Source organism: Anolis sagrei, chromosome 13 (genome assembly GCF_037176765.1).
Source record: "Anolis sagrei isolate rAnoSag1 chromosome 13, rAnoSag1.mat, whole genome shotgun sequence".
NCBI classification, from domain to species: domain Eukaryota; kingdom Metazoa; phylum Chordata; class Lepidosauria; order Squamata; family Dactyloidae; genus Anolis; species Anolis sagrei.
The window spans coordinates 12,039,022-12,057,496 of record NC_090033.1 but is presented as its reverse complement, the minus strand read 5'-3'; the positions used below and the strand labels follow the sequence as shown (position 1 = coordinate 12,057,496).

Genomic DNA, 18,475 nt, shown 5'->3' with positions numbered 1-18,475 from the left:
GGGAGTTTTGGCCTACAACTCCCAGAAATCCCAGCTTTTAGGATTTCTGAGAGTTGAAGGCCAAAACATCTGAGGACCCACAGGTTGAAAACTACTGATCTAGAAGATCATTTTACAAGAGCTAAACAAATGGAGGTGGTGATGATGCTATTGACTGGTTGGAATCTGGGCTACCTCCCATCTAATGGCAAGCAAGCTATCCGGGCATCACTCATACTACGAAAGCCCAATCCCTGGAACATGGGGCCCACCTTGAGCTACAGTTCTGTCACTTACTCCGCTTGTTGGGGTTGCCGTTTTTGGCCGCGCTTTCGTTCAAGGCTTGCTGCTCCCGATAATGGTCCTCGTCCGCTTTCCGATCTCTGCCAGGGCAAGCACAGATCCGGCCTTCAAACGACCTCCGCCCCAAAACCTGCCCACTGAGGAGCAAAGTGGGTCAGTTCAAGGGAGGGTGACCATATGGGTGCATTCTGGACTTTGCAGACAACAATAATAATAATAAACCCTACTGAATGGAATGCCTTCCAGCCCAAGGAGAGTCATACTGGGAGACCTAGATGTTTCTGTGTTGCTTGGAAGGAGGTTTTCACCCACACCCATGTTCTTCCCAGAAGCTTTTGGGTTGGAAAAGAAATCCCCATGGACATCTTGGCCACATTCCACAATTTGGGCAACGAGCGACTTACTCTCGAGTTTCCAGCGTGATGATGATGAGGATGGGACGCCGGTTCATTCCGCCAACGCAGCTGCTGTTGCACATGAAATTGTAGAGGATGGTGGTGAACTCGGTGCCCACCTGCCCCAAAGGAAAAGGAGAGAGATGACAGAGAAGTAAGGTGTTTACTTCCCTGACATACAGTAAGAATACCGAATTTCTTAGGGTGCATTTACACGATGGAATTAATGCAGTTTGAAACTACTTTAATGGCCATGCACAGCGGGTTAAACTGCAGCTGACTGGAAGGTTGGCAGTTCAAAGCCATGGGTCAGGGTGAGCTCCCATTGTTGCCCTAGCTTTTGCCAATATAGCAGTTTGAAAACATTAATGAGGGTGGATCAACAGGCCAAGGAAGTAAGAGGCAATTCAATCAGGAAGGCGTCCTTGGCATGGAACATGGAACAAGAGCACCTCCTCATGGTCAGAAGCTGAGCACAGCCTCCAGATGCCAGAGATGAAAAAGAGGAAACCTTTGCCTCTATCTGTGTACTGTCTGTCTTTGTTATTCATTGTATCGATCCCTTCCAGTCCGGCTTCCGTAGGGGGCATGGGACGGAGACTGTGTTAGTTGTCATCACAGATCAGCTTCGCTGCACCCGACTGGTGCCAGATGGATCAAGGTGGATCAGCGCTGCTTGTGTTATTGGACCTCACAGCAGCATTTGATACGGTCGATCACAATCTATTGACCCGCCGCCTAGCCATGACTGGGGTTAGGGGGATACCCCTTAAATGGGTGTCCTCCTTCCTCCAGAATCGGGGACAGCGTGTGGTGAGGAGAGGGATGGTTTCCGAGAGATCTCCGCTAACTTGTGGGGTCCCTCAGGGAGCCATTCTCTCTCCTCTATTATTTAACATCTATATGCGACTGCTTGCCCGACTGGTGTGGAGCTATGGGCTTAAGTGCCACCAGTAAGCTGATGACACTCAGCTCATTCTGAGGATGGAGGGCCAGCCGGACTCTGTACCTGAAAATTTCCATCAGTGCCTTGAGGCCGTTACTGGATGGTTGCATGCCAGCAGGTTGAGGGTGAACCCAGCAAAGACGGAGATCCTTTGGCTGGGCCGTCCGGGTGGGAGGGAGATCCAGCTGCCTACCCTGGATGGCGAGATACTACGTCCATCACCTTCTGTAAAAAGCCTTGGTGTCTTATTGGACGCTCTGCTCACAATGGAGGCCCAGGTCTCTGCTGTGAGCAGATTTGCGTTTTTCCACCTACATCAGGCTAGGCAACTGGCTCCCTTCTTATCTAGGAACGACCTGGCTACGGTCATCCAGGCGAAGGTCATCTCGAGGCTTGACTACTGTAACGCCCTCTACATTGGTCTTCCTTTGTCAGTGACCCGGAAACTGAAGCTGGTGCAAAATGTGGTGGCTCGTCTTCTCGCCGGGGTGCCGGCGAGGTGTCGTATCACCCCAATGCTCCAACAGCTGCACTGGCTTCCGATTGAGTACCGGATTACTTTCAAGGTGCTGGTACCAACCTTTAAGGCCTTATGGTCTGGGGCTGGCGTACCTGAGGGTCCGCTTATCCCCCTACCAACCCCAGAGATTACTTCGGTCCAAAGACCAAAATTTGCTTGAAGTCCCCAACATCCGGACTTATCATCTGTCCTCTACTAGGCAGAGAGCCTTCTCAATTGTGGCCCCTTATTTATGGAATGCCTTGCCAGTTGAAACCCGAACCATCCGAGAGCTACTTGCTTTTCGGAAAGCCTGTAAAACCTTTCTGTTCTGACAAGCTTTCGATGGGTGAATAACTCGGGACTATGTTGGTTCTCGTTTTTATTGTATTTTAAAGTTGGTTGTATTGTTTTAATCTACTGATGTAAACTGCTCCGAGCCAAATTGGGAGTGGCGGTATACAAGTCATATATATATATATATATAATGGCTTTGAATGTTTGCCATATATGTATACTGTAATCTGCTGAGTTGCTAACACCAGGAAAGCTGCACCCATTGCATCCAACAGTAGGAGGCAATCCAACCCTTCCTAAAAGAAATTAATTATTTCTAAGAGAAGGAAGGAAGAGAAAGGAAAGAGAACAAGATAAGGGAGAGGAGAGAAGGAAAATAGAGAAAGAAGGGAAGAGAAAAGAAGGGAAGAAAGGATGAAGGAAGGGAGGGAAGAGAAAGGAAGAAAGGACGAGAAATGCTGGGTATAGACCAGTGGTTCCCGACTTTTTTTGTCCAGGGACCACTTTGACCAATATTAGTACCAAAAAGGTTATGAATCAGTTTTTGGTCAACTTTAGATTTGGTTTGGTTATTTGGGCTGCTGATTGAGGAAATTGCATTGGATAGACCACATCAGCTCTAGTTTCTGAGACAGAACACATGCCATCCAGTAGTCATCATCTGCTCACCTACAGAACACCATATTGAATAAATCTCTGCCCTATAAGAGAGTTTCGCGAAACCAGTCGCTCTCATTGCAACGGTGTAGTAATGGTGAGGCCGCAGACCATATTTAATTCTTGTGGACCATCTACGGACCACGGGTTGGAAACCAGTGATATAGGCACTGTTGTTCATTCGTTCAGTCATTTCCAACTCTTCGTGACCTCGTGGATCAGCCCACGCCAGAGCTCCCTGTTGGCCGTCACCACCCCCAGCTCCTTCAAGGTCAGTCCAGTCACTTCAAGGATGCCACTAGTATGGAGGCACTACTAGTATACACGATGTAGTATACACGATGCTATGAATAAAACAAAAATCGGAAAAAGGTAAAAATACCTGCGGAGGCTCATAAGGAACCATGACGCTCTGCCTCCCAGTCACTGGGTCATCCACATACTGGGAGAGGTTGTTGCCTTCCACACGGATGAGGTGGCTGGCTGGAGCCGAGAGACCTGCAGAGGAAAATAATAATAATAATAATAATAATAATAATAATAATAATCTTTATTTCTACCCCGCCACCATCTCCCCGATGGGGACTCAGAGCGGCTTACATGGGGCCAAGCCTGGACAACATAATACAGCGATAAAATCAAAGCATATGCAACAGACAACAACAACATTGTCAAAATGACAATAATAATAATAATAATAATAATAATAATAATAATAATATCAAAATTCCTATAGACACAATCACAACAGAGATGACAATGTAAATGAGAGGTTTACTATGCCTGGAGAGAAAGCTTTCCAAAAGAAGGGCTACGGCATAACCCACCACTGCACCAAAATATTGTCAACATAAGAATGATTGTTGACTTCTTCTCAAATGTATGCATGCAAGTTGATTTGGACTTCAGATCCCATTATCCCTTACCACTCAGCACTCCATCTATGAGTGCCCAGTGGATAAGGGATAATGAGATCTGAAGTCCAAATCATCTTGCATCTATCCATTTGAGAATAAGTCAACAATCATTCTTATGTTGTCAATATTTTGGATCATGGAGTTGGACGAGACCACAGGGACCATCCAGTCCAATCTCATTTTGCCACTGAAAACCAAAACCCAAAAGGTTGACTTATATTGAAGTTGACATCTTAAATATAAGTTTAACTCTTCTATATGTTCCTGAACAAATCATGGCTTGTTCTCTCATTTATTTTACAACCCATCCGTTTACCAAGATGGGTTCCCACTGCTGTCAATGGTCCCCAGTATTTACTTTTAAAGCTCTATTAGTCTGCTTGGCCATTCCATTGAACTAATAACTATATGCCTACAAGAACCTACAAGAAAATGTTGCAATGGGGTCAGTGGGAGGCTGTGGTCTCAGGCTGGCTCTGCACTATGGAATTAATGCGAGTCCCCTCGGGGAGATCGAACAGATTATGAATAAATTATTATTATTATTATTATTATTATTATTATTATTATTATTATTATGTCACAGCAAACGAGATCTATATGCTGGATTTCGTATCACAAAATCACAAGTCGAACACTTCCCAAGTATCTAGGACTGTGTGATGTGTATTATTATTATTATTATTATTATTATTATTATTATTATTATTCTGACACAAAAACACAGTATGTCACAGCAAACAAGATCTATATGCTGGATTTTGTATCAAAAAATCACAAATCGAACACTAAGCATCTAGAACTGTGTGATGTGTATTATTATTATTATTATTATTACTATTCTGACACAAAAACATAGTATGTCACAGCAAACAAGATCTATATGCTGGATTTCGTATCACAAAATCACAAGTCGAACACTTCCCAAGCATCTAGGACTGTGTGATGTGTATTATTATTATTATTATTATTCTGACACAAAAACATAGTATGTCACAGCAAACAAGATCTATCTGCTGGATTTCGTATCACAAAATCACAAGTCGAACACTTCCCAAGCATCTAGGACTGTGTGATGTGTATTATTATTATTATTATTATTATTATTATTATTATTCTGACACAAAAACATAGTATGTCACAGCAAACGAGATCGATCTGCTGGATTTCGTATCACAAAATCACAGGTCGAACACTTCCCAAGCGTCTAGGACTGTGTGATGTATATTATTATTATTATTATTATTATTATTATTATTATTGACACAAAAGCACAGTATGTCACAGCAAACGAGATCTATATGCTGGATTTCGTATCACAAAATCACAAGTCGAACACTTCCCAAGCGTCTAGGACTGTGTGATGTGTATTATTATTATTATTATTATTGTTTTTATTATTATTATTATTATTTGAAACACAACAAGATTAGTGCACAACAAACAAGATCACTATGCTGGCTTTGTATTCGATGATGATGATGATGATGATGATGATGATGATGATGATCTGACACCACTTTGTCTATCATTGCTCAATGAGATAGGCTTCTGGGAGTTGTAGTTTGATGAGGTTGTCAAACTTTTCTACCAGCTCCCCAAACCACAATGTCCAGGATTCCAGAGTATTGAGCTGTGGCTATTCAGGCTGCATTAACTCTATAATGTAGATGACCCTTGAGAGAGGCAATGGAATGGCTACATCATCATCATCATTCAACATTATTACAGTAAAGTCTCGCTTATTATTATTATTATTATTATTATTATTATTATTATTATTCAATACTTTATTCAATTTAGGAAGCCAGACGCTTGTATTTTTAGATTTTCCAATTAGATGGTTAACCATTCTTTTTTTGAATAGCTACGCTTTTTAAGCTCAGCTTTCCAAGAGCTCTCCAAGGTACTGAACCCTTCCCTGACCTTGAAGAGCCGACACACACAAACTTTGATGTCCTCCATCACTGAAGCAACAATACTACGGTCTCACCGTCATTGAAGTCGCGCCCAAGTTCGTGGTTCGGGCACCGTTTGACCACTTCCGTCACGTGCTCGGCCTTCTTGTAGACGGGCATGGCCCGGATGACAGTCCCTGGCGGAGGAGGGCCAGACACTTTGATCTGGATGGGGCATGTCTTGGCGATCTGACAGTAGAGCTTCTTCAGCAGCGGGGAATACTAGGAAGGAAAGGATAATTTGTAGGGTTCAGCCACCACTATGGAAAGTGGTCAGCTCCTGCCCTGAAATCCTGGAGGATGACGCTTGGAAAGTTTACCTTTTGGGACTCCAGTTCCCCAAATGTCCTAGCATGGAGGTGGCCTCCTAATTACTTCCAAGCTTTTGTCTTTGCAGTTACTAATCGGGAGGGAATTTCGCCTGACCGTCAGGTTTCCAAATGTACTAAGTTTGGAAAGGGCCACCATTAACACCACCAGATGCAGAAAATATTTCTGACCAGAAGGTTGGCAGTTCAAGCCACGGATTGGGGTGAGCTCCTGCCATCAACCCTAGCTTCTGCTTACCTAGCAGTTCGAAAATAGTAATGTGAGTAGATCAATAGGTACTGCTTTGGTGGGGAGATAAAAAGGTGTCCATGAAGACATGCCAGCAATTCAATCAGGGAAAGCATCCATGAACAACAGGCTCCTTGGCATGGAAAATGGAACAACAGCACCTCCCCATGGCCAGAGTTGAACATAGCCTTTGGATGCCAGAGATGGAAAAATGTGAGAATAATTTATCTTTGTTTATGTACTGTCTGTCTTTGTTAACTGTATAATGGCATTGAATGTTGCCATATATGTTCTGTAATCTGTTCAGAGAGAAAGAGCAGAATTTAAATAAAGTATATTGTGCTGGTACAGCTTCAGCTTCATTTTTTTTCTATTGAGTGTTTGCATATATTCCAAGGTTCCATGCATTTGCAACAAGGTGGCTTCCCTTGGTTTGCAATCACAGGGCTAGCCACCTGTCTATCATTGTTAAGTTTTGGTTCCGCCCCTTTCCCCAGGGCCATGGGAAGAGAGGGAGCCATTTTTAGTTCAGTCTTATAGTGGAAAGCTAAGCTACAGGATGTGGATTAGCTCCATCTGTAGAAAAGCTTCATTTCCTACAGCATCCGGGGCGGAAATTCCGGGGAAAAACAGTCCCAAAGCTCTGGCTGGGAGTTTACAGCCTCTCAGCTTTACAGCATCTGAGGGAAACAGTCCTAAAGTTTCGGAAGAAAACAGCTTTGCAGACCCAAAGAACTCCAGCTACATAGCCTTGACTGGTAGGTCTACTCAGGACCCAAGATTGGAACCGGTAGTAGAACCCACACCAGCAAAGCTTAGACAGTAGATTGCCTGGGAGGGGTTAAAAAAGGGTTTTCCTTGATAAAGAAAGAAATAGTTCTCCAAGCAAGGTGCCTGTCCATTTGGAGGCAAGTTAAGAAGCATTTGTTTAATCTGTTGAAGATCCAAGAAGTGTTTGTTGTTTTATTGAAGACCTAAGCAATAATAAAGAACTTTGTTAAACATTTCAAGCCTTTTAAAGACTGTGTATGGGAAAATCCTTGAAGGCCTCTCACCCGTGGCACCCCGGCTCCCCGCTGGGCACAAAAAAAATCAATTATTACAGGCACAGCGCGTGGCAGCACATATATTATTGTTATTATAGGTTCACTTTATTTTCAAAGGACCTTTCCTGTTAGCGCACAGAAGTGATGCTGTTACCAAACATTATTTCATCAAGGTCTCCCCATGATCATCTATATAAAGCCTCACATGTCAGTCAAGGATCGTGTCACTCTCATTTCTTTCCCTTCCCAAGATCTTGGGGGCAATTACCATTTTCTTGTTTCTTGGTGATACCTTTAGGATCCCTGCCAGATGGACCTCGCATTCACTACCAACACACATCCCCATTTGCACTCGCAATTACACAATCAGAAGGGCTCATTTTGTAGTATTTATAGTCATGACACTGGGACTATTATCAACCTTGCTTGGTTCACTAGCATCCCCCAAACATATCTTATAATAGGTCTGACCATTTCTCGCATAATGGAAGATCTAAGTGGCAAAAGCATTTCAGACAAGATGCTTTCCTAACCACCCTTGGAAAACCTTGGTGGTTTTCCACCCATTTCAGTTCTGCTTTGTTGCTTGGTGCCTTCAAGCTGTTGCATTGTAGTTGTGGGACACCTCTTCATCCAGCAACACACTGAGTCCAGAAGTAGCTAACTACAGTTTATTTACAGAAGTATTTACATAAAGGGAAATGACAACTCTCCCCTTAAAAACAGGAGAAAAGGTGCTATGATATAGCAGCAGTCCAAAATACAAAATCAAAGGTAGCAAAGTACAAGTAATCCATGAATGCAAGCTATATGAAATCCATGAAGTTGAGAGCACATGGATAAATCCATAACACCATAAGCATGAAAAAGGAAAACGGGAACTTATGGAAGACAAAACTATTTCAGAAACATAGGCAACTTAAGAGCTATTTATGAACTTGATTTTAAAGCAAAGTTGTCTGCTCTGAAGAGACCAGGAAACCAGCTCTTAATTTAAGCTCGAACCTGACCAAGAAGCCATGAGGTCATCTCTTCTGCACCTTGGATTCAAGGATTGTTCCTTACAAAGTCTTTCTGAACTTCTAATTAACCTTTCCTTTGCTCTCTCTGAGCGGAAACCTAATCTAATATTGCGGGGCAACTTCCCATCCTCTGAAGGTTGAGAAGGCCATGAAGGCTGATTCTCAAGAGAAACAGAATCCCAAACATATTCTATCTCTTCTGCAGCTGTCGGCCCTTCTCTCTGATCTACGGCCTGCATTTCTGTCTGTGATTCAGCCTGATCACACACAGACTCAGTGAAAAATCTATCATTCCCCTCATCCTCTGAGGAAGACTCCTCAGCATCCGCCGCATCTTGCTGTTGAGCTCCAACACAAACCAGCTCTGACTTATGGCCAAGCTTTCATAGGTTTTTCTGGAGCTAGGAATGTACAACTTGCCCAAGGCCACTCAATGGGTTTCCGGAGCCAAGCAGAGACTCGGTGCCTCAGAGTTGTAGACCAGCGCTCAAACCACTACATCATGCTGGCCAACTTTGTAAATGGCTACTACAATGGCAACAGAGTCTAATAAGCTACTATGTAGGAAACTATGGCACTCACCTGTTCTTGATTAGCATTGTGCAACAATGGCAGGCCAATGTTACAACTCCAAAGCTCTTCAGCATCCTGATTCTTCTTCTCAGAACCCTCCCTCTATTTTTTTTTTACTATTTTCTTTTTGACAATGACCGGGAGTGGGAAGGTCTCTCTCTGTTTGTTGGGGCTGAGCCCCTTTGTGAAGGGATTGAAGCAGGAATCTGGAGGTACAAAGAGCTGCTCTAAATGAAGGCACAAGGCTCATTGTGTGGATTTGCCGGGACATGTGGCCAGGAGGGGGAAACACTGAGAATAATAAGGCCTCATGTTGGCAAGGTCTGGAAATCATTCCCCCCACCTCACCTCACCCCCAGACATCACTGGAACAGGTCGGGAGAAACTATAAATCCCAGCAACTACAACTCCCAAATGTCAAGGTCTATTTCCCCCAAAGTCCACCAGTGTTCAAATTTGGGCATATTGAGTATCTGTGCCAAGTTTGCTCCAGATCCATCACTGTTTGAGTCCACAGTGCTACAACTCCAAAACTCAAGGTCAATGCCCACCAAACCCTCCTAGTGTTTTCTGTTGATCACGGGAGTTCTGTGTGCCAAGTTTGGTTCAATTTCATCATTGGTGGAGTACAGAATATTCTTTGATTGTAGGTGAACTATAAATCCCAGCAACTACAACTCCCAAATGACAAAATCAACTCCCCCAACCCCACCGGTTGCAGTAGAGCCTGTGAGTGAAGGAGAAGAAGTAGACATCATGGATTGGACTAAGATAAGAGAAGTGCAAGCTATTTGTGAGCAGCCAACAACTAGTGATGCCTTCATGGAATTATCTGGGGGTGAAGACTGGCAATCAGGGGGTCCAACTGGCAATCAGGGGGTACAACTGGGCAGGGGGATGGAGGAATTGGAGGGAAGGACAAGGGAATTCACGTGAAGAGCTGGGAGCAACTGCGGGGGATAATGATGGGGCGATGGTCAGTTCATCTTCTGATGATGATTTGTAAATAAAAGTGGGTTCAGGGGTGATGGGTCCTTGCAGAAGGCAAGGTGTTGATGAGCGTTCGTGTGTTGGGTGCTGTGCATTGGAAAGGATTCTTGTAGACTTGTTGCTGCCTGTTTCGTGTTCGGCGTTGGTTTGGGATCTGCAGTTTGGACCTCCTGATTGTTTGCATGTTATTGACCCGGATTGGCTTCTCGTGAATGTGGACTTCTCCCTTCCTGAACCTGGACTGGTTTGGCTAAAGACGCTGCTTCTGCGAACACTGGAGCAGCGCTGTTTTGGATTCTTTCTCTTCAACCCTGGACTTCAGCTGATGATGCTTCTCTTCCTGCGGCCCCTCCTTTTTTTGTTAACCAGTTGTGTACTGTGCCTTTTTGTTCTGCCTCAGAGCGCTTTGTTTGATTCGTTTCTTTTGTATCAAGTTAATCTGGATTATATTTCTGTTGACCATTTTGGACCAGGTCTGGTTTGTTTCTTGAGTTTTGACCAGTGGCACTGCATTTAAGTACCTCTGCGTCCTTTTTCTTTTGTTTTAATAAACTCTGTTTTGAAGCCACTTTTGAATCTGGCCCTTTAAGGTCTCTGTGGTTCCAACACCACCAGTATTCAAAATTGGGCGTATTGGATATTTGTGCTCAATTTGGTCCAGTGAATGAAAATACATCCTGCATATCAGATATTTACATTACGATTCATAACAGGAGCAAAATTGCAGTTATGAAGTAGCAACAAAAATAATTTCATGGTTGAGGGTCACCACAACATGAAGAACTGTACTAAGGGGTAGCGGCATTAGGAAGTTTGAGAACCACCAGGTTACAGGAAAGTTAGAAAATGCCTCCTTTCCCACTTTTAAAAGCGTTGATGTGCATTGTTGGCCTTAAAAGTAAAGGTTTTCCCCTGACACGAAGTCCAGTCATGTCTGACTCTGGAGGTTAGTGCACATCTCCCTTTCTAAGCAGAAGAGCCGGCATTATTCGTAGACGCCTCTAAGGTCATGCGGCTGGCATGAGTGCATGGAGTGGCATTACCTTCCTGCTGAAGCGATCCCTATTGATCTACTCACATTTGCGTTTTTTCAAACTGATAGGTTTGCAGAAGCTGGAGCTAATAACGGGAGCCCAATTCGTCCACGGATTTGAACTGCCGACCTTCCAGTCAACAAGTTCAGCAGCTTAGCAGTTTAAACTGCTGCACCACTGCAGCCCCACAATATTTGCTCGTGTATCCTACAAAATGAAGGAAGATGTTTGCATGCATGCAGGGGTGGCTCGTCCATTACGCGAAGTAAGCGGTCACAGTACACTTTTTTTTGCCAGGGGTGCAGAGGCGCCTCTGTAAATGCCCTCGACCACCACTTGAGGAGCGCCCCCTTGGCTCACAACAGCCTTAGCAGTCCGGAGCCTTGGCTTCCTTGCCTCACTGCCGGACGATCCTCTTCCCGAAGGGGCCGGGCCCTTGAGCCTCGATTAGCCCCTCTCGTTCCTGCTCCATATCAATGTTTGGTTGGGGGATTCGCCAAAATACTGTTTGCTTACCGTTGAAAATTACCTAGGGCCGCCTCTGCATGCATGAAAGAATGAGCTGAGAACTCATTCCACCACAATATCAGGATGGTCTTTGAGATCTTTAGTTGGATGGGGTGCTTCAGTTGCATATTCCAACAAGGCAAGGAGCTGGACTAGGAGGCCCTTTGGGTGTCCTTCCAAATCTCTTGTTCTTTGATTCTATCCAGATCTCTTTGCCTTGATCTCCCCATCCAACACAGCGCCGTTTGACAGATGACTCCCAAATGGGTCTGTTGTTGTTGATGATGGGTCTTTGAAGGCCTCCCTGGAGCTGTTGGGGCTTGTTGGGGTTATCAAGGGAGGCATGTCTGCACCGGCATTGCGGCAGCCCTCTTCCTCCCCCGGCGGGGCAATGCGCTCTCTTTGTGTCATAACATGGCACCGCTGGATCACTTGCACCGCAAGCAGCTTAGCGTAGAAAGCCCCTCCGCTGTCCTGGAGCTGTTTCGTTTCCCAGGCATGTCGGGGACGTGTCTGGTAATGCCAGCATGAAAGGGGTGCTTTGACAGGAGGCAAACACCTGGCCAAGGAGGTTCCCCCACGATTCCCCTAAAACGACCTGGGAGGGATTGCAATGCTCTCTAGACTGCCAAGTTCATTGCGATGGAGATGTTCCTTTTATCACTTTCTCTTTGAGGTTGGCGAGATAGTTGCAGGCCTTTAAGGACTCCATCTCCCAGAGTGTCTTATCTGGGAGATGGAACTCTGTAAAATCATCTCCCACCACCAATGGGCGATTCTGGGAATGGATGTCCATAAAAAAGTATAGATTCTTGCATCCTTTTCCCAGAGGAAAAGTGTTCTTGCCATACATCAAGGGAACGACTGTTGAGAAAACCATCAGTGGACCCCACTCAGTCAACTTCCGGCCAGTTTCCAATCTTCCCTATTTGGGCAAAGTCGTGGAACGTGTGGTGGCTTCACAACTCCAGAGATTCCTGGTAGACACTGATGATCTATTTCCGTCACAATCTGGTTTTAGGCCAAGACATGGAACCGAGACAGCCTTGGTCGCCTTGGTAGATGTTCTTCACCGGGAGCTTGACAGGGGGAATTTGTCCCTGTTAGTTCTGCTAGACCTCTCAGTGGTCTTCGATACCATTGACCACGGTATCCTTCTGGAACACCTCACAGATATGGGACTCGAGGGCACTGTTCTGCAGTGGCTCCGGTCCTTTCTTGAGGGATGGTCCCAGAAGGTGTTACTGGGTGACACCTGTTTGACCCCACAACCATTGTTGTGTGGAGTCCCACAGGGTTCAATACTGTCCCCTATGTTGTTTAACATCTACATGAAGCCGCTGGGAGAGATCACCCGGAGTTTCAGAATGAGGTGTTATCTTTATGTGGATGATGTCCAAATCTGTCCCTCCTTCCCACCCGTCATCAAGGAAGCTGTCCAGACCTTGAACCGGTGCTTGGCTGCTGTGTCGGGCTGGAGGAGAGCTAACAAATTGAGGTTGAATCCAGACAAGACAGAGGTCCTACTGGTCAATCATAAGGCCGAACAGGGCATAGGGTTACAGCCTGTGTTGGATGGGGTTATGCAGGTTTTCAGCTTGGGAGTGATCCTGGACTCATCGCTGAGCCTGGAACCCAAGGTCTTGGTGGTGACTGGGAGAGCTTTTGCACAGTTAAAACTTGTGCGCCAGCTGCATCTGTACCTTGGGAAGTCTGATCTGGTCACGGTGGTCCATGCTCTGGTCACATCCCGAATAGATTACTGCAACGCGCTCTACATGGGGTTGCCTTTCAAGACTGTTCAGAAACTGCAATTAGTCCAACGGGTGGCAGCTAGATTACTCACCGAAGCGTCATACAGGGAGAATATCACCCCCTTGTTGTGTCAACTCCACTGGCTGCCGATCTAATTCCAAGCACAATTCAAAGTGCTTGTCTTGACTATAAAACCCTATACGGTTCCAGTCCGAACGTATTTCCTTCCATGTCCCACCTCAGAGTTTAAGATCTTCTGGGGAGGCCCTGCTCTCGGCCCCACCTCTGTCTCAAACACGTTTGGTGGGGACGAGGGACAGGGCCTTCTTGGTGGTAGCCCCCCCGCCTCTTGGGGAAATTAGGTCATCATCATCCCTCCTCACCTTTAGAAAGAAGCTTAAAACATGGATGTGGGACCATTGGGTAATTGGGTTAAAGGACAATTGATAACGTTTGATTATAACATGGAAGTGGATTTGGATAAGTTCAGCAAAGGACAAGAGAGCTGTGGACAAGTCTACAAAGGGACTACCAAACGCAGCAGCGTTACCCAAACACGACTCAAGGAACACAAAAGGCACTGCAGACTACTTCAACTGAAGAAGTCAGCCATAGCAGAGCACTTGATGAACCAACTTGGACACGGCATATTATTTGAGAACACAGAAATGCTGGACCACGCTCACAACCACCATGTCAGACTACACAGAGAAGCCATTGAAATCATGAGGACAATGTCAACAGAAAGGAGGAAACTATAAACAGGAACAAAATCTGGCTACCAGTATTAAAAAACACACAAAGAACACTCAAAACCAGGGGAACTCCAGACAAGAAACAATCAAGGACAGCTAATCACCTCTCAACAAAGGATTCCCCCAGGCAGTAAGACACCACACCTGAAACTGCTAGGTAATTACAAGGTGGCCAATAGAAACATTCACACTTACCTCCAGCAGACAAGAGTTCTTTCTCCCACCCTGGACATCATTCCACAGGTATATAAACCCCACTTGCCTAGTTTCCAACAGTCCTCACAACCTCAGAGGATGCCTGCCATAGATGCAGGTGAAATATCAGCAGAGAATACTTCTGGAATATGGCCACACAACCCGGAAAACACGCAACAACACATCCTTTTCAGTGTTTATCTAAAATATAATCAGAAGCCAAAGGTGCTCTCTCTCCTTGGAACTTAACCTGTCTCTGGAAATTCTGGAAATGAGATGCAGACGATTTATGTTTTATGTTTTATTGATTTTATTGTTTATGGAATTGTATGGATTTTATATGCTTTTAACTGTTTATATTATTGTGGCATTGAATAGTGCCGTTTTGTAAACCGCCCTCGGGCTGAGAAGGGTGGTATATAAATATAGTAAATAAATAATATAAATAATAAAAATAAAAATGTAATGTTCATTTGTGGAATTAACATTACTCAAAAAAAATTGACACCAAATTCGGACACTACACCCCTAACAGACCAACAAGTGACCATCACTCATAAAAAATCCCCAAAAGCAGTGGAAAGCACTTAAAACCCCCCAAAAGCTAAATGACAATACAGCACATGTGAGGAGGGAGAACAATGGAGAGAGAGACAGGAAAGAGGGAAGGAAAGAATGAAAGGATAAAGGAACGAAAGAAGAAAGGAAAGACAAAAGGGAAGGAAGGAAGGAGAACAATGGGGAGAAAGAGGAAAGAGGGAAGGAAAGAAGGGAAGGATAAAGGAAAGAGAGAAGGAAAGAAAGACAAAAAGGAAGGAAGGAAGGAAGGAAGGAAGGAGAAAGAGGAAAGAGGGAAGGAAGAAAGAATGAAAGAGTGGAAGGGAAGGAGGAAAAAAGAGAAGAGATGAAAAGAAGGATGGAAGGAAGGGGAGGATAAAGGAAAGAAAGAAGAAAGGAAAGACAAATGGGAAGGAAGGAGAACAATGGAGAAAGAGGAATGAGGAAAGAGGGAAGGGAAGAAGGGAAGGATAAAGGAAAGAGAGAAGGAAAGAAAGACAAATGGGAAGGAAGAAAGTAAGGAAGGAAGGAAGTATGAAAGAGTGGAAGGAGGAAGAAAAAAGAGAAGGGATGTAAAGAGGGATGGAAGGAAGGGAGGGAAAAAGGAAAGAAAGAAGAAAGGGAAGACAAAAGGGAAGGAGAACAATGGAGAGAGAGAGAGAGAGAGAGAGAGAGAGAGGAAAGAGGGAAGGAAAGAAGGGAAGGATAAAGGAAAGAGAGAAGGAAAGAAAGACAAAAGGGAAGGAAGAAAGAAGGAAGGAAGGATGAAAGGGTGGAAGGAGGAAGAAAAAGAGAAGGGATGAAAAAGGATGGAAGGAAGGGAGGGAAAAAGGAAAGAAAGAAGGAAAGACAAAAGGGAAGGAAGGAGAACAATGGAGATAGAGAGAGAGAGGAAAGAGGCAAGGAAAGAAGGGAAGAATAAAGGAAAGAAAGAAGAAAGGAAAGACAAAAGGGAAGGAAGGAAGGAAGGAAGGAAGGAGAAAGAGGGAGAGAGGAAAGCAGGAAGGAAGGAAGGATGAAATGGTGGAAGGGAAGGAAAAAAGAGAAGGGATGAAGAGAAGGATGGAAGGAAGGGAAGGATAAAGGAAAGAAAGAAGAAAGGAAAGACAAAGGGGAAGGAAGGATAACAATGGAGAGAGAGCGAGGAATGAGGGAAGGAAAGAATGAAAGGATAAAGGAAAGAAAGAAGAAAGAATGGAAAGACAAAAGGGAAGGAAGGAGAACAATGGGGAGAAAGAAGAAAAAGGGAAGGAATGAAGGCAGGACAAAAGAGTGGAAGGGAAGGATAAAGGAAGAGAAGGAAGGAAAGACAAAAGGGAAGGTAGAAGATGGAGAAAGAGCGGGGAGAGGGAAGGACAAAAGGGAGAAAGAGAGAGGGAAGGGAGGGAGGGAAGGAGGAAGGAAAGAGAGAAGGAAGGACAAAAGGGAGGGAAGGATGAAAGTGTGGAAGAGAAGGGAAGGAGGGAGGGAGGGAGGGAGGGAAGGAGGGAGGAAGGAAGGAAGGAAGGAAGGATGGATGGATGGATGGAAGGAAGGAAGGAAGGAAGGAAGGAAGGATGGATAGGATGGTGAGATAAAGGAGAGCCTGAGAAAAGGGCCCAAGAGGTCACATCCAGCCCCAAGGTCTGGGTTTGCCCATACCTGGGCTAGTTGAGGGAAGTCATAGTCTGGCTGTTCTGCTGTGAGAGGGATTTAGGAGTCCTAGTGGACAACAAGATGAACAGTGTGATGTGGCAGCTAAAAAAAGCCAATGGGAGCTACAGGAGTATAGTGTCTACACCGAAGGAAGTCACAGCTGCATTCTATTCTGCTTTGGTCAGACCTAATCTGGAATAATAGCCTTGTGTCAAGTTCTGGGCAAAGCAATTCAAGAAGGAGATGGACAAGTCCCACTCAGTCTATGAAAACTCCTTAATAGCTTTGTCATAGAGATGACTTGAAGACACACAATCACAAAGCAGGGTTGTGTTTTACTTACATGGAAGACCTCCAAAGGTTTCTAGGTATGTGTAAAAAAGAGTCCTTTATGTAATTATGGAGAGCCATGGTTGCCACTTAGATATTTTACCTGGGCCAGGTAGAGCAATGATCAGGGCCATTATGTTAAAGTCCTAAATTCCTGAGTGCGACTTGACATGTTCAGCACCTTAATATGGTTAAACCATCATGGAGAAGTCAACGAATCTAACCTTGAGGTCATTACCACCATGAATCAAAGAACGACTTGAAGGATCACCACCTTAACAGGTTCTAACATGGTCAAACCATCATGGAGAAGTCAATGAATCTAAGCTTGAGGTCATTACCACCATGAATCAAAGAACGACTTGAAGGATCACCACCTTAACAGGTTCTAACATGGTCAAACCAACATGGAGAAGTCAATGAATCTAAGCTTGAGGTCATGACCACCATGAATCAAAGAACAACTTGAAGGATCGCCAACTTAATGGTTTCTAACATGGTCAAACCATTATGGAGAAGTCAATGAATCTAAGCTTGAGGTCATTACCACCATGAATCAAAGAACAACTTGAAGGATCGCCACCTTAACAGGTTCTACTATGGTCAAACCATCATGGAGAAGTCAATGAATGTAAGCTTGACTTCATTGCCACCTTGAATCAAAGAACAACTTGAAGGATCACCACCTTAACAGGTTCTAACATGGTCAAACCATCATGGAGAAGTCAATGAATCTAAGCTTGAGGTCATTACCACCATGAATCAAAGAACGACTTGAAGGATCACCACCTTAACAGGTTCTAACATGGTCAAACCATCATGGAGAAGTCAACAAATCTAAGTTTGAGGTCATGGCCACCTTTGATCCAAAGCTTGGAAACTTTCACGGTAGTGGCTGGGAGTTTCTGAGAAGTGTAGTTCACAATCCAGCTTTTCCGAGCCCTGTTTTGCTCTTGAGGAACCATCTTCTCCTTCCTGGAATATTACGCAGGAAGGACATGTATGGACAGGCACCTCCCCAGCACTTTAACATACCTTGAATGTTTGTTGCATGAGGTGATATGTTCAAGGGATAATTGTTGAGGGGATGGGGTGTTTTGGCACACCATTCACATTGTATATGGGGAGGATGGTGGAATGTCCTCAACAGCCAAACATGCCGTGCCATGTAGGGACTCGTCAAACCACGCAGGATGTTTCCCGATCGAAAGGAGATGAAAGAACATAGGAAAGGAGACAACTATGATTTGGAGACCACAAGTTCATGAGCACTATTTGGGTGTTGGTTTTTTTTTTTTAGCTGTCCAAAGGTTTGCTTTGGTTCTGCTAATTCAACAATGTCTTCTCCAAGCAATTGTTTATGGATCATAACTTGGGGACCATTGGACTACAATGGCTGACTGGCAGGGTTCTCCAGGGTTTTGAGTCAACATGATGACTGGACAACGAGACTTTCCAACTGTCATGGAATAATGGAATTTGTAGTTTGGTGAGCCACCAGTGCTCCGGGGCAGAGAAGGCTAAATACCTTGTGAAACGATGTCTCTCGTGATTACACAGCATTGA

General features: G+C 44.6%; 1 protein-coding gene across 2 annotated transcripts in view; it reads right to left on the bottom strand.

The window, feature by feature from the left end:
• The window catches only part of TP73 (tumor protein p73), a 95,789-nt gene that overhangs the window by 10,797 nt on the left and 66,517 nt on the right, over positions 1 to 18,475 (bottom strand). For both annotated transcript variants that reach the window (XM_060758739.2, XM_060758738.2), the window contains 4 exons: positions 5,987 to 6,173; positions 3,459 to 3,574; positions 687 to 796; positions 277 to 419 (listed from right to left, as the gene is read on the bottom strand). In XM_060758739.2, coding sequence (XP_060614722.2) covers positions 277 to 419; positions 687 to 796; positions 3,459 to 3,574; positions 5,987 to 6,173 — 556 coding nt within the window. The remainder of the gene's footprint in view (positions 1 to 276; positions 420 to 686; positions 797 to 3,458; positions 3,575 to 5,986; positions 6,174 to 18,475) is intronic.